At 36.8% G+C, this 14828-nt stretch overlaps 1 protein-coding gene across 4 annotated transcripts in view; it reads right to left on the reverse strand.

Annotated features, from left to right (window-relative positions):
• TENM1 (teneurin transmembrane protein 1) overlaps positions 1–14828 on the reverse strand; it is a 784948-nt gene that overhangs the window by 275292 nt on the left and 494828 nt on the right. For all 4 annotated transcript variants that reach the window (XM_031945150.1, XM_031945147.1, XM_031945148.1 and 1 more), the window contains one exon: positions 11155–11393. In XM_031945150.1, coding sequence (XP_031801010.1) covers positions 11155–11393 — 239 coding nt within the window. The remainder of the gene's footprint in view (positions 1–11154; positions 11394–14828) is intronic.

The following is a 14828-nucleotide window of genomic DNA, read 5'->3' on the forward strand; positions in this document are numbered from 1 at the left end:
GACAAAATTAAGTCTTTTGTCTGCAATAAACAATGGGAATATTTTCTTCATAAAGAACCAGTAAAATGGTTCTCTGAGTGAACAAAACCTATGTCCTCTGCAGTACGTGGCTGAGTGGGTAAATCAGATACTATCAAACCTCCATGCTATTTTGCCACCTGCTAGAAAAACTTATTTCTGCACTTGGCCTCCTCAACACGTTTTTGCACCTCTGCTAAGATTAGTGCAACTAGGCTTCTGTGTCCTTATCATTTGCTCAGGACATAAAGCCTCTTTAATGCAAAGGAAATGAACTGGGATCAAGAGTTCTTCCGAAAGCACCAGTCTCATTTATTTCCCATCTGTATATCCAGTTTGGAATTTCCTGCTCCCAGAGCTAACCTGAAAACCAGGTATTTGTCAAATGCCGCATTAGCTATGTCTTAAGGTAACCGACTAGATTAGAACTCTGGGATGATGTATTCCTCTTGGACTGGGCTCACATGGGCACATGAGAACATAGTCTGACAGCAAAACGACACAGGGTCTGACTAAATCTTAATCCCTTCTTTTGATATCAGAGCAAGCAGCCTAAGTACTGTGTAAAAGGGACTTCAGAGGATGTGCTCCCTACCTCCAAAAGATGAAGTCCAATGACCACTAGCATTTTTCCAAAATGCTGCCATTTGCAAAGTGCTTTACAAATTCATTGGACTCTGAAGACAGTCTTGTGAGGCAGGCAATACTAATATCATCTTGACTATTTTATATATAGCTATAATATAATACTATATATTATAGTTAAAAGCTGGAAAAAAAGGAGTGAGTGATCTACAGTTACACAACAAGCAAGTAGAGCAAGAATGAGAGCCCTTTTCTCCTGACTTCATGTCCAAGACTTTTTTCAACTTAACTTTCCATTCTAGGTTTTGCATAAATTAGGATTTACAGCTACATGTTGCTACAAAGTTCTAGTGTGGTGCCCTATCTGCAAGGAATAGGCATTCTCTCATGTACTTTGAGGATGGGCTCATCAGTTGCTCAGGCAGTGACTGAGTCTTTCAAGTTTCCTAAAGAGGCTGCTTGAAGCAATAATCACTTCTGTTAAAGAGGGGGGTCTCATTCTTCAACATTTCTTCTTCCATGAATCTTCTGATTTGTGTCAAAAATCTTCGTCACAAATTATACCATGGCAACTGCACCAAAGGGAATGGATAATGTCCAGGGAGGTATCCCCAGGCACTGAAGGAATCCTCTAGGTAGGGTGAGGAAGACTGGGTAGCAAGTTAGACATTCCCTTAAGGAGATAGGCACTGACCATTTGGGCAGAGCCAAATGAACAATCTCAGATGGCCCCATTTCTATATCTTAAAATGGACAAACCTGCCATATTCCCTTCTGAAGATGGGAATCTTATTAAGGCCCATTTTAATCACTTTTAGAGCAAGTATAACTTAATGACTTAGGCAGTGTAAGGTTAGAAATATAAAATATTACTGTTCTGTAAGAAATGACCAACAGGATGATTTCAGAAAGACCTGGAGACTTACACGAACTGATGCTGAGTGAAATGAGTAGGACCAGGAGATCATTATATACTTCAACAACAATACTATATGATGACCAGTTCTGATGGACCTGGCCATCCTCAGCAAGGAGATCAACCAAATCATTTCCAATGGAGCAGTAATGAACTGAACCAGCTACGCCCAGAGAAAGAACTCTGGGAGATGACTAAAAACCATTACATTGAATTCCCAATCCCTATATTTATGCCCACATGCATTTTTTATTTCCTTCACAAGTTAATGGTACAATATTTCAGAGTCTGATTCTTTTTATACAGCAAAATAATGTTTTGGTCATGTATACTTATTGTGTATCTAATTTATATTTTAATGTATTTAACATCTACTGGTCATCCTGCCATCTAGGGGAGGGGGTGGGGGGTAAGAGGTGAAAAATTGGAACAAGAGGTTTGGCAATTGTTAACGCTGTAAAGTTACCCATGCATATATCCTGTAAACAAAAGGCTATTAAATAAAAAATAATAAAAAAAATATATAAAATCACTTGTGTATATAGACATGAACAGAGATTGATTTGAACACGAATAAAGTTTCTCCCATGTGCAAAATAATCTAGATTATTTAAAGGTGGCCAGAGACCCTGGAGGGTGACTTTTTTCCTATTCAGAAGGTGAAATTTTGTGGGATAAAAGTTTAGTAGGCATCCTAGGCACCAAACCACTGAGGCTGAGTCCCTTGGGCTCATTAATAGCACCTTTGATGTGGAGCTTTAGATTCCTCCTACCTTTGTCCAGGAAATTACTGGGAGGTACTTCAAGAAGATTCCAGCCTCATCTTGAGTCACCAAAAAATGCTCCTGATATTAAATCCTCACCTGAGAAATCATCTAATACTCTCCATCCATTACAAGACCATCTGTGCTTTCAAATCAAATAAATACGGCATTTATCTTTCATTCAAATGCCTTCTTTCTAAGCAATGAAACCTAGCCATGTTTTTGCAGCACAGTTATAGAGAACAGTAGGATTCAGCTTCTGATTTAGAATCTATGAAGTGCTACTTTACACAGAAGGTAGTAAACTTCAGAGGTATTGGTCAGGTATCTGACCAGGTATTTGTCAATGTCCTACCTTAGGAAGTGATGTGGTCTGAACATACTAATTGGCTAAAAATGTTTAGGTAAATTCGTGAATTTATAGAACCATAATGAGATTCCAGCTACACAGCCACTGAAACGGCAGATGCCCTCAGGGTTACTGCTACAAAGTTGGTGAATTCATCGGTAGGTTGGAAAAATAAACTAGGCAAATGTCCATAAAAGATAGGAACAGCCATTACTGTCATCAAGGGGTTAGAGAAAGAATAGGAAAAAAGTATTGTAGAAGCATGAGATCAACTGGATAGAAAACAGCCAATTATGTAGGTTGATGTGATAACAATAGCTTCTTAACATCATCCTGATTCATTTTCAGAATAAAAATGCTTGAGCCAAAAAAAAGTTTCCCCAACATTTCAGACAACAAATGTTATATTTTAGATACGAAAACCTGTGTGTTTAGTAGACAGGGATTTGAAACTAATTCTTCAGATGTTGATTTGCATCACAAATGGTAAAGCCTCTGTGACTTAAGCTAAGCAAAATAAAGCAAGGAATCCACTTGGACACATGCATAAAACATTTAGGCCTTAACAATTTTGCTTCCATTTACAAGGCCACAAAACTGCTTGACCCTTGGGCAAGGGTTTGTTCAATCTGCTTAACTCAGACCAGAGTCAATATTTCAGATGGTTTTGTTAATCACATCATTCTGCAAAGACCTGATTTCTACTTCTAGTCTATAACACATATGGTGTCAAGATATTTCTTTTTTTTATTATAGCTTTTTATTTACAAGTTATATGTATGGGTAATTTTTCAGCATTGACAACTGCCAAACCTTTTGTTCCAATTTTTCCCCTCCTCCCCATCCCCTCCCCCCCATGGCAGGTTGACCAAGGCATGTTAAGTATGTTAAAGTATAAATTAAATACAATATATGTATACATGCCCATACAGTTATTTTGCTGTACAAAAAGAATTGGACTTTGAAATAGTATACAATTAGCCTGTGAAGGAAATCAAAAATGCAAGCAGGCAAAAATAGAAGGATTGGGAATTCTATGGAGTGGTTCATAGTCATCTCCCAGAATTCTTTCGCTGGGTGTAAGCTGGTTCAGTTCATTACTGCTCTATGGGAACGGATTTGGTTCATCTCACTGCTGAAGAGGGCCACATCCATCAGAATTGATCATCATATAGTATTGTTGTTGAAATATATAATGATCTCTTAGTCCTGCTCATTTCACTCAGCATCAATTCATGTAAGTCTCTTCAGGCCTTTCTGAAACCATCCTGTTGGTCATTTCTTACCGAAAAATAATATTCCATAATATTCATATACCACAATTTACTCAGCCATTCTCCAATTGATGGGCATCTACTCAGTTTCCAGTTTCTGGGGTGGCAAGATTTTTCCTGAGTACTTCCAGGTCATTTGCATTGCTAATGCTGTGGCTGACCCCAAATCATCACCATCATTTCACCCACAGAGTGGGTACATTATTTTGATATACATAATCTATTTCCACCATTCCTTCAAGAATGTATCAACAACCTATAATTTAAGGGGAAACCTGACTAGTTGCCAAGAAAAAAGTTCATAAACATAAAAATTCAGTTAGGACACCGAGTCTCAGGCAAGCATCTTTCTCTACCTGGTCGGCTCTGAGACGTCGCAGACAAGAGTGCTCTCCTGAGTTACTATTATCTCTTAGGCAAACTTCTAACTCTAGATAAATGCATGAATAAAGACATCAGATATCACTAGGGCATCATTGCTGATGCTCTCCTCAAGTTTGATGAAGCACAGTAACCTTGCCTTTTCTTCACACACACTCATCTGTCTTCTTGACTGCTACTTCATATGCTTTATTTGTAAATACAAGCAAACGGGCTTCTGACTGGCACTGATACGTCACTGATGCCATGATGTAGGAGAAGATGAAAACTAAGCACTCATTCCCATGGAAAACACCACTGATTTATAGTGAAATGATGACAATAGATGTTCCATGATCTTTTCATCCAATCAATATTCCACATCTGATTTTAGGTGGCACAGTGGCTAGAATGCTGAGTCTGGAACCAGAACACTCATCTTTTTGAGTTCAAATATAACCATAGACATCTACTGGATGCATGACCCTGGGCAAGTCACTTCGCTGTTTGTCTCAGTTTCCAAATCTGTAAAATGAGCCGGAGAAGGAAATGGCAAAGTACTCGAGGATCTCTGCCAAGAAACCCCCAATGGGGTCATGAAGAATTGAACATGACTGAAATAATTGGATGATAGCAAACAACATGAAGTAAAAACTTATTTGTGGGAACGTTTATTTTCTCTGACCCTGAAAGAAATAATGCATAGATGGGATGGTGGGACTGGCTGAACATTTTGGCTCTAGCCCATCTGCTACTGGACTTCTGTTGCCTTAAGGACAATCGGTTATGGTACCATAACACAGAAAACAAATACACAGAATTGATATCCCACAGGAATCAATACAATTTCCCCTTGTGGACTGAAGGGAGTAGAACACTCAGTTATTAGTATCTAAAGATTATGTCTAATGAATAATGAACAGAAGGGAATTGCAGAAAGGAATTTACATAGGCTGGAGAGGCTGCTCTCCTTGTAGAAAGGATACAAAAGGGGAATTGGAAAAAAAAATGACAAATCTCACAGACCCAGTGGGAGGCAAAAGTGAAATTTCAAAAAATTTGAAAATATAACAAGTTTTGTTTCCAATCACAGCAAGCCACTTGAAAAATCTCACTGTCTGATAGTTATTAATGTGGCCTATCCACCATCTCAATACTTCTTTATTAATTCACACTCTACCTGAGCCACATGGTAGGAGGAGGTAGGGTGGGGGAGTTGGAGTAGGACGTGGAGCCTGAGGCAAGAGTTTAAGTGATTTGTTCAAAGCTACATTCTGTACAGTTACTGACCAATCTGGGAATTAAGTCTATAATGCTCTTCCTGGGCTACAATGTTTGCTCTTATTGTATTCTAACTATGTTGAATAGAGAGTGTAGAAATGTTACCTGGGATTTTGGCATGGCTAGCATTTGCAAAGTAAATTATTAATATTATTATTATTATTATTATACCAATTCCTCTCTATTGATGAAACCAACGGACTGTATTTATTACTGAAATAACGATCTATTATAAGCACAAGGAGTTATATCTTGAACAGCCGGGACTAAAAGAAAAATTACCCAAAGGAACTATTGATTGACAAGCAAGTTGGCTGTAAAGTTTACTATTGGTGGAGGTCACCTATTTTTGTTAAAACTTGAACATTTCAGAGTTTGCCATGAAAAGATTTACAAATACTGAATTGGAGCAAAGGAATTTATTTATCATCAACATTATCCTTAAACACATGTTTAAAGAGCATATCACTGAGGGACAGTTCATAGATGCCTTTCACTGTTCCCTTTTTCATTTGAGAAATGATCAAAAAATCAAATTTAACAAGAAAAGAAACTTGAAAGTAGTAGTAAAAAAAAAAAAGAAAGAATCTGGTTTTAAATAGGGTCAAGTCATAGTCCTAGCATAGTTCATTGTAAGGTATTTTACCAGATTGAGAAAAGATAATTGTTCCATAAAGAGATCTACATGTTTATCTCATTCCTAATCAGCGAAAATATTAAAATTTCCAAAACTAGTAGTGCTCAATGAAGTGTCTTTGAAGTATAGTTCATTAATTCTTTCCCCCATTAAGAAGCTTTATATAAAGACAATAAACTGCATGGGTGTTAAACTTGGCTTTGTTCTTTATATTTCTGTTCCTACACATTGATTTGGAGACTCAGTCTCCAAACATTCAATTATCACCTCTATCAAATATATATATATATATATATATATATATATATATATATATATATATATATACACACACACACTATCAAAACTACATAGAGTCCCAAACTTTCTCCTGAATACCAGTCACACATTTTCAACTGCCTTATGGAAGGAACTGCTGGATGACTTATAGCCACCTCAAAGCCATTATTTCCCTAATACACTCATTGTCTTCCCACCACACCTGCCCTTCCTTTGAACTTCCTATTTCTATAGATAGCAATACTATTTTCTCAGTCAGTCAGGTTTAAAACATTCAAGTTATTCATGACATTTTCTTCTTCCTCATCCTTCATGTCCCATCCATTGCAAAGATTTATTGCTTCTACTTCTACATCACTTCATATATCTATTTCTTTATCTGCACTCCCACAGCCATCAGCCACTCCTAATTTTCTGCCTTGAATGTTGCAAGTACCCTACCCTTCTTCTTCACTCCACTGTTCGTTCACAAAGGCACCAAAATCACCTTCTTGAGCCACAATTTGGACCAAAACACCACCACTTCTGCTCAAGATCTTTCAGCTTCTCCTCATTACCCATTACAAAATCCACAAACTTTTAAACCTGGAATTGAAGACCCTGTACGATCTGGCATCTACATAGTTTTCTGAACTGATTTTATACTACTCTGCCTCAAAAACTCTACATTATAGCCATATTTGATTGTTTCCTGAACTGAATACTATTTTCTACCTGTGAGAATTTGTACAAGCCAAGCCCCATGCCTAGAATACACTCCTTGTTTACCTCCATTTGTCAGAATCACTATGGTCCTTCATAACTCAGCTTGTGAACCAGCTCTTTCACAAAGCCTTTCCTAGTTGTTAGTATCATCCCCAACCTTGGTTTCTCTTGTATTATGCACATCTGTATACATATATTTCCCAGTTAAAAAAAACTCCTTGAGAGTAGGTACCAGTTCATTTTTTGATATCCTTGGTACCTTGCACAGCACCTGACAGAGAGTGGGTGGCTAACAAATGCTAGTTGAATTGAATTGAATTAAAAAAAGGCAGAGTAATTCTCTATTATCAAAATTTCTGAAAAGCAATGAGCTTTGAAAACATCTACCAAAGATTATAGCTAGAATTTTTACACAAGGTCCTTGTTTGTCTTATGCTAATATCTTTATTGAACAGCTGGGTGGTACTATAGTGGATAGAGTACTGGGCTTAGTATCAGCAATACTCATTTCCATGAGTTCAAACTCTACTTCAGATAAATACTAGCTGTGTGACCCCAGGCAAGTGACTCCACCCTGTTTGTCTCAGTTTCCTCATCTGTAAAATGAGCAATAAAAGGAAATGGCCAACTACTTCAGTATCTTTGCCAAGAAAATCCCAAATAGGGTCACGCTGGATATGACTGGAAAAGGACAACAACAAAAACTTTCTTTTTATTATTTCATTTTTTTTCTTTTTGGAATTTAGTTTTAACACACACCATCCTCCAAATACGATTTTACTCTCTGATGCAGAATACATGCAGACAGTAAGAGAATTAATAAGAAGTAATAGGATGAAGTGGGGGAAAGTGCTAGATATGGATTCACTAGACTTGGAGGTTTGATTTTCACCTCAGATACTTATCAGCATATGACCCTAACCAAGGAATTCCTTTTCCTGAGCTCCTTGTACTAATCTATAAAATAAAGATATGTTAATATTAAAGCAACCCACCTCACAGGATTGTTGTAAAGGAAGTACTTGAAAAACTTTTTGTGAAAGAGCTAGACAGATAGGAGCTAAAGTTATTTATTAACTTAGTTACTTTTATTACACAAGCTCTATTTTCTATAAAATGTATAATTTAAGATCCTTAGCAATATCATTTATAGTTTCTGAGGAAAGCAATGCTGTGACAAGTAATCAGAAATAAGATCTTTTAGTAAGAATTTCTCAAGTAATTTATATACAATTACATCTATTTTATAATAATTTTAATCATTACAGTTAATTTTGATGGGCAACTGCCACTTATTAGAGATAATTTGTCATATTTGCACCATTAAAATCGTGTCCTTTTCACAACCAAATATGATTTTCACATGAAAGTAATATCAGCTATAAAAACACAAGCAATTCTGCAGAAATAATCCAGCACAAGGGGAAAATTCCTAATTTCATTGCTGGGGAATTAACAAGTTCATTAGTCGGGTAGTGAAGGACTAGTCTGGGGTTACTTGTCACTTATGATAACTCATGGATATGGCCAAAATATCTGATGATGATGATGATAATAGTGATAACCCCTTATTTTAGAAATATTTTGAGATATGACTTCCAACTTCGGGAGAACTGTCCAAAAAAAGTAGATTTTGTGCAGGTTTCTATATAGATCAGTACTTTCAATGAATAAGAATATAGTAACACACACTGAATATACTAAACCTATCCTGCTTACTACTCATTTTTATTTTCACTATTTAGAAGGTACTTTAGGATCTCCTTGTCACAGAGGAGCTGGAATGGAGAAATGAAAGAACAAGCATTTATTATGTGCAGGGCTCTGTGCTAAGTGCTGGTGATATAAAAGCAAAAGCCAAGACAGTGGGGAAAGTGATCCACAGATTGTTTACTTGTTGACATATATTCACATTTGTCTGCCCTCAAGGAGTTTACATTCTAATACTACATATGGAGGGGAGTGGTGGCTCCAGAGGGATATTAGGGTTTGGAAGTTATCAGGTTGGGTGACTGGGGCCACAGGAGAACAGATCAATAAAGCTTTTCCAGGAGCAATGATGGCACTGATTTGAATTTTGCTCAAGATCTGTAATAGGGGAGCAGAAGGGTAAGTATGTGGCTGCGAGGGGAAAAGTTGGACAGAGTATAATTTGAAATAGTAGGCCCTAAGAGATGCTCCCCTATCAGGACATGAGAGCCCCAGGAATAATTCTGGAGATTAATTCCAGAGAATAATTCCAGGAGAATTCTGGAATAAAATAGTTAAGTCCTCAGAGCACAATGATTTTATTTTATTTTTTTTTCAATTTTGTAAAGATGGAATGGAGCAAAACAAAGCACGACTGAAGTCTTCCTGAAATAGGTCCTAAAGCATCTTTTACCAATCCCATTCTAGGACTCCAGGTATCAATTGTAATGATTCATTATTCCTCACTGATGCCATGGAAACCTAATTTGAGTTGCAGATAAATGTGAATTTATGTCAACAAGTAAAGAACCTGTCAATCACTTCTTGCACTTTAAGTTAGTCTTAGAAAGTTGCTTAGAAAGAGGACTAGAAAGGTTAAGGGACTTAACCACCTTCAAAGAAATAATGTCCAATGTCAAAGATGTCGTAGGCAGAATTTGTATCCAAGTCTTCCTGACTACAAATGAAGCACTTTAGACCATGATGCCTTCTGAAATGGTAATTTACTCAATTGAATTTATTGCTTATAAGAAATATTGTGCTCCCTTATTTATGTACATCTTGGTCTTAACAGACACTAGTTTCTTAACAGACACTAGTGTTGAGATTAGGAAAGAGGCTAGACAGGAAAGATATGAAGCTCCTTGAGACAAAATGAAACAAACTAAGTCTTCTCCTTCAACAATTCCTTTTGCTCCAAGAATAATGCTTCCTCACTGACTTTTGAGTTTTTCTAATAAATGTTTCTTCAGTTAATTTGTATTGGAGACTGTAGGATTATTCAAGCAAGGAAATTAATGTTTAGCCAAAATAAAATGTCATCTAGAAAATCAGGAAGTTTGCTGTCAAATGACTGGGACTTTAATCGGGTAACTCTAAGACTTTATTCTAACAATTCTAACAATTGCAAAATGCTTCACTTCTGAAAAACAAAGGCCAATTTCTAAGCATTTTCTCATTTCACTTTTCTAATTTATTTATACCAAGTCACCATCACATATGACAGAAGGATTTTTTGCCCCAATTTAAACATCAAATATAAAAAAATACAGAAGAGTTAGCAAGAATTCATGTGATAGAATTTCTGAGTTCTTCTAAAATGAAAGGAAAAGGTGCCTTTTAAAGTGGCCTTATTGCCTAAGGATCACTGAAAGAGCTACTCATGTTTCTTTTTAATTTTTTTGTTATTTAAAACAAATAGAAAAAGAAAAAAAATTGCCATGCACACAGCAAAACACGAGGATTAAAAATATAAAACAATTAATTTCCATTTCAAGAATATAATAAGAATATAATAAATGCCATACAATATATTGAGAACTGTAATATTTTCTTTCTTTTCTTGGAGGTTTGTTTTTCCCCCTCTGCTTTTGTTCTCTTGCCCCCTCCCTTGTCCATTCCACCCCAAGAAGTCAACAATTAAGCACAGATATATTATATATACACATTGCACCCCCCCCATTATTTCTACACCTTCTAAGAAGAAAGGCTAACAGTCTTTTAATTGAAAAGGAAATGGTTAACTCCAGTCGTCCTTGCAATCAATAAGGCTGCAATACTGGCTCAGAGCTCTTTTTCAAATAACATTCCATACTCTCTTCAATTGTACTTGGGATTAAGAAGCACAAAAATAACTGGAAATCCACTTATTCTTTACAACTACCAATTTAGATTCTAATTTGGGGTTCCCAGAGTGGAGAGGACCTCCCCCACCTCCATGCCCCACTTGGTTCGACAGAATTCTGGAAAAAACAGTAACAAAAAGAGGCAGGAAGGCAGGGAGTAACTTGACTTACCAATTACATAGGCCAGCAGTAGAGCCAGGGTCACGGTGATGGCAGTGGCACTCAAGGCTGTGCACTTCCAGTTGCAGCATCTGTAAGGTTTGTTAAAGGTGAAGGCAGGTCGAGAAAATGTGCTCCTAGGCAGCGGCCGTGGAGGTGGAGAGTAAACCGTATTGGATGTCAGAGGGTAATTCTGACTGGCTGCACTGAAGATAGCGGAAGAGCCAGATCCATGCTTAAATAGGAAATGCCTGCCAAAAAAGAGAGAAAATTGTGCTGTAAAACACAAGGTACACACTTTAAGAACAGTAGCTCTTATGTCACTCCATTGCAATCGATGATTATTTATTAAAAGCCACTATGTGGGAGACACTGTGCAAAGCACTGGTGATACAAAATAATGCAAAACACAATTCCTGCCCTCAAAGAGTTTGCAATTTACCAGGGAGACAATATATAAACATATATGCAAAGCCAGTTGGATACAGGATAAACAGAAATAATGAAGAAGGAAAGCACTAGAATTAAGAGGAATCAGGGAAGGATTCCTGTGAAACATGGGATCTTAAGTGGGATTTAAAGGAAGCCAAGGAAGATATTGGGTGGAATGGAGAAGGAATAATGTTCCACACATGAGGGTTGACCAGAGAAAATGTCCAGAGTCAGGAGATGGAGCATCATGTTTGTGGAAACGCAAAGAGGCTAGTGTTACTGGATCAAGGAGAACATGGTACAAAGAGGAATAAGACATTTCCCAAACAATGAGAGAAAGACGGATGAAGAGAGGCAGAGAAGAAGAGGATAAGGGAGGGAGAAGAGAAAAAAGTGAATAGGGTGGGTTTATCATTACTTTTATTTAAAAAGAGAAGGAAATTAAGGATCTGAGCGGGGAAATGTCTCAGCCAGAGTAAGAGAGGCCCAGGATTTAAACTTGGGTCTCCAAACTTGTGCACAATGGTTTTTTTTTTCTCTAAAGTATAGGAATGCTACAGGAAACATTGGATTACTTGGTACATCATGGAAACAGGTTGTTCCTGTTAAAGACAATATCCAGCTCAAGTCAAAAATTAATTAATGCTGTCACAGGACACTCCCTCCTATAACTTTCAAGTGTAGTAAGGAATAAGGTCAAAGTTTTGCGACCAACTTAACACCTGGGTCACTTAATTTCTTTGTCTCTGGGAGCGAAGTGGAAAAGGGAAGATTATCTAACACTGCACATTTGATATGACCAACTCTATAATTCCCTTTCATCAGCTCTGTTTCTAATACAGTAAACAGTGTTTTATCTGGCATTTCACCATCTGGAAAGCTGGAGAAAGCTTTACTAATTCATGTCCTTATTTGAGGAACTTCATTCTTATGGGAGGGAATCTGGATCCAGATATAACCCCAAGTATTCATTTCTCCTTTTTCTTCTTCCCTAGTCCATCTTTCTCCTTTCCCCCTCTCCAAGTCTCTGTTCTGGGAATTTTCTCTATTCCTTTTCTCCTTTGATTTCTATTGACTCTATTAAAAAAACCTTCTCAATGAAGCTCTCCTTTCCAAAACCACCCATCTCTATTAAGATTCCTTGCAAAATTTTCAAATCTCTGTAGAATCTCTACCTTTGTCACATCCTGCAAGTATCTCAAACTCAACTTTTGGAATTCATCATGCCCTGAAAGGCCACCTTTCTGCCTAGCTTATTTACTTGTTTCCCCTAATTTCCCTTTTAATCTATATTTAATTTAATAATCTCTTCTATCTCCAATCCCCTAATTTAAAAGAAAAAGAAAAGCCTTGAAACAAATATATGTAATCAAGCAAAACAATGTCCCAGAGCGGCCATGTCCAAAAATACATGCCTCATTCTGAATAAATCATCTGTTAGGAGATAGATAGCTTATATCAGCATCACTGCTCAAGATTCATGGTTGGTCATTGTTTTACTCAGAGTTAATAATTCTTTCAAAGAGATTTGTCTTTACTGATACTCACTGCCTCTCACATACATTATGGTAACAGCTTCTTTCCTGGTCTCTTCACTCTAGGGCCATCATCCTCTCATCCCGCTTTCATACATAACTGCCAAAATAATTTTCCTTACTCGTGAACCTTACCGCATCATTCCCTTGCTCGAGAATTTTCTTTGGAAGAGGGCTGAGAAAAGACAACAATTCACCCAAGGTCCTCCCCCTCTCTATACAGTTAAATAATGCCATCAAACAATTCCTAGAGCAGCAGGACCCACAAAAGTTTTCTATTTCTTTGAATGTTCATTTTGCACCTGAAAAATTATATTCCATTGAGTAGGTAATTCTTGCTTTTAATCCTAGCTCCTTTGCCCTCATATTCCAAGCTCTCCAATTCTTTAATGTGGAAGCTACTATATCTTGTGTTATCATGAGAGAGGAATATATTGGGGGAAAGAGAAATGGAGAGGCAGAATAGAGTAGTTTATCTCACATAAAAGAGGCAAAAATGGAGGGCAAGACAGAAGCGAAGGAGTAAGTGAACCCTACTCTCATCAGAACTGGCTCAAGAGGGAACGACATATATGGTCAACTGGGTATAAAAAGCTGTTACCTTACAGGAAAGTAGAAAGGGAAAGGGATAAAGGAAGTGGGGGTGATAGATGGGAAAGCAGATTGAGGGAGGAGGTAGTCAGAAGCAAAACACTTTTGAAGGGGGACAGGGTTAAAGGAGAGAGAAAATAGCATAAATGGAATATAATAGTATAATTAATAGAATGGAAGGAAATATAGTTAGCAATATAGTAAGTGTTAAAATTTTTTTGAAACAAGTTTGTCTGATGAAGATCTCATTTAAAAACACAGAGAAATGAGTCAGTTTTTTAAAAAAAAATAAGAGCTATCACCCAATTGATATATCAAAAGATATGAGCAATTTTCAGATGAAGTAATCAAAACTATCTATAGCCATATGATAAAAATTCTACAACTTACTATTGATTTTAGGAATGTAAATTAAAACAATTCTGAAGTACTACCTCATGCCTATTAGATTGGCTAATAGGATGGAACAGGAAAATAGCAAATGTTGGAGGGGATCTTGGGGAATAATACAGTATTAATGCACTGTTGGTAGAGTTGTGAACTCATTTAACAATTCTGTAGAAAAATTGGAAACCCAAAGAGTTTTAAAACCACACAAATCTTTTGGCCTAGCAGCGCCACTACTAGATTTGTAATCCAAATGATTTAAAAAACAAAAAGGAAAGAACATATATATACAAAAGTATTTATACTAGCTCTTTTCCAGTGGCAAAGAATTAGAAATTGAAAGGACACCCATCAGTGAAAAATGCCTGAATAGAATGTGCTATGTGATCGTGACAGAATATTGTTGTATTATAAGATATGATGAGCAGGATGGGATGCTCTCAGAAAAACTCAGAAAAACTTCCATGAGTTGGTGCAAAGTGAAATGTAATGTGAGCGGAGCAACAGCAATATTGTAAGATGATCAGCTGTGAATGACTTGGCTATTCTCAACAATACAATGATCCAAGACAACTCTAAAGGACTTAGGATAAAAAAAAAATTGTATCCATATCTGAGAAAGAACCGATGGTTCTGGATATAGCCAGAAACATACTCTTTTTAAACTTTATTTTTTTGAGGTTTATTTTGGTCTATGGTTTCTATCACAACATGACCAATGGATATGTTTTATATGACTAC

The sequence above is a fragment of the Sarcophilus harrisii genome, chromosome X (assembly GCF_902635505.1).
Source record: "Sarcophilus harrisii chromosome X, mSarHar1.11, whole genome shotgun sequence".
Classification (NCBI taxonomy): Eukaryota; Metazoa; Chordata; class Mammalia; order Dasyuromorphia; family Dasyuridae; genus Sarcophilus; species Sarcophilus harrisii.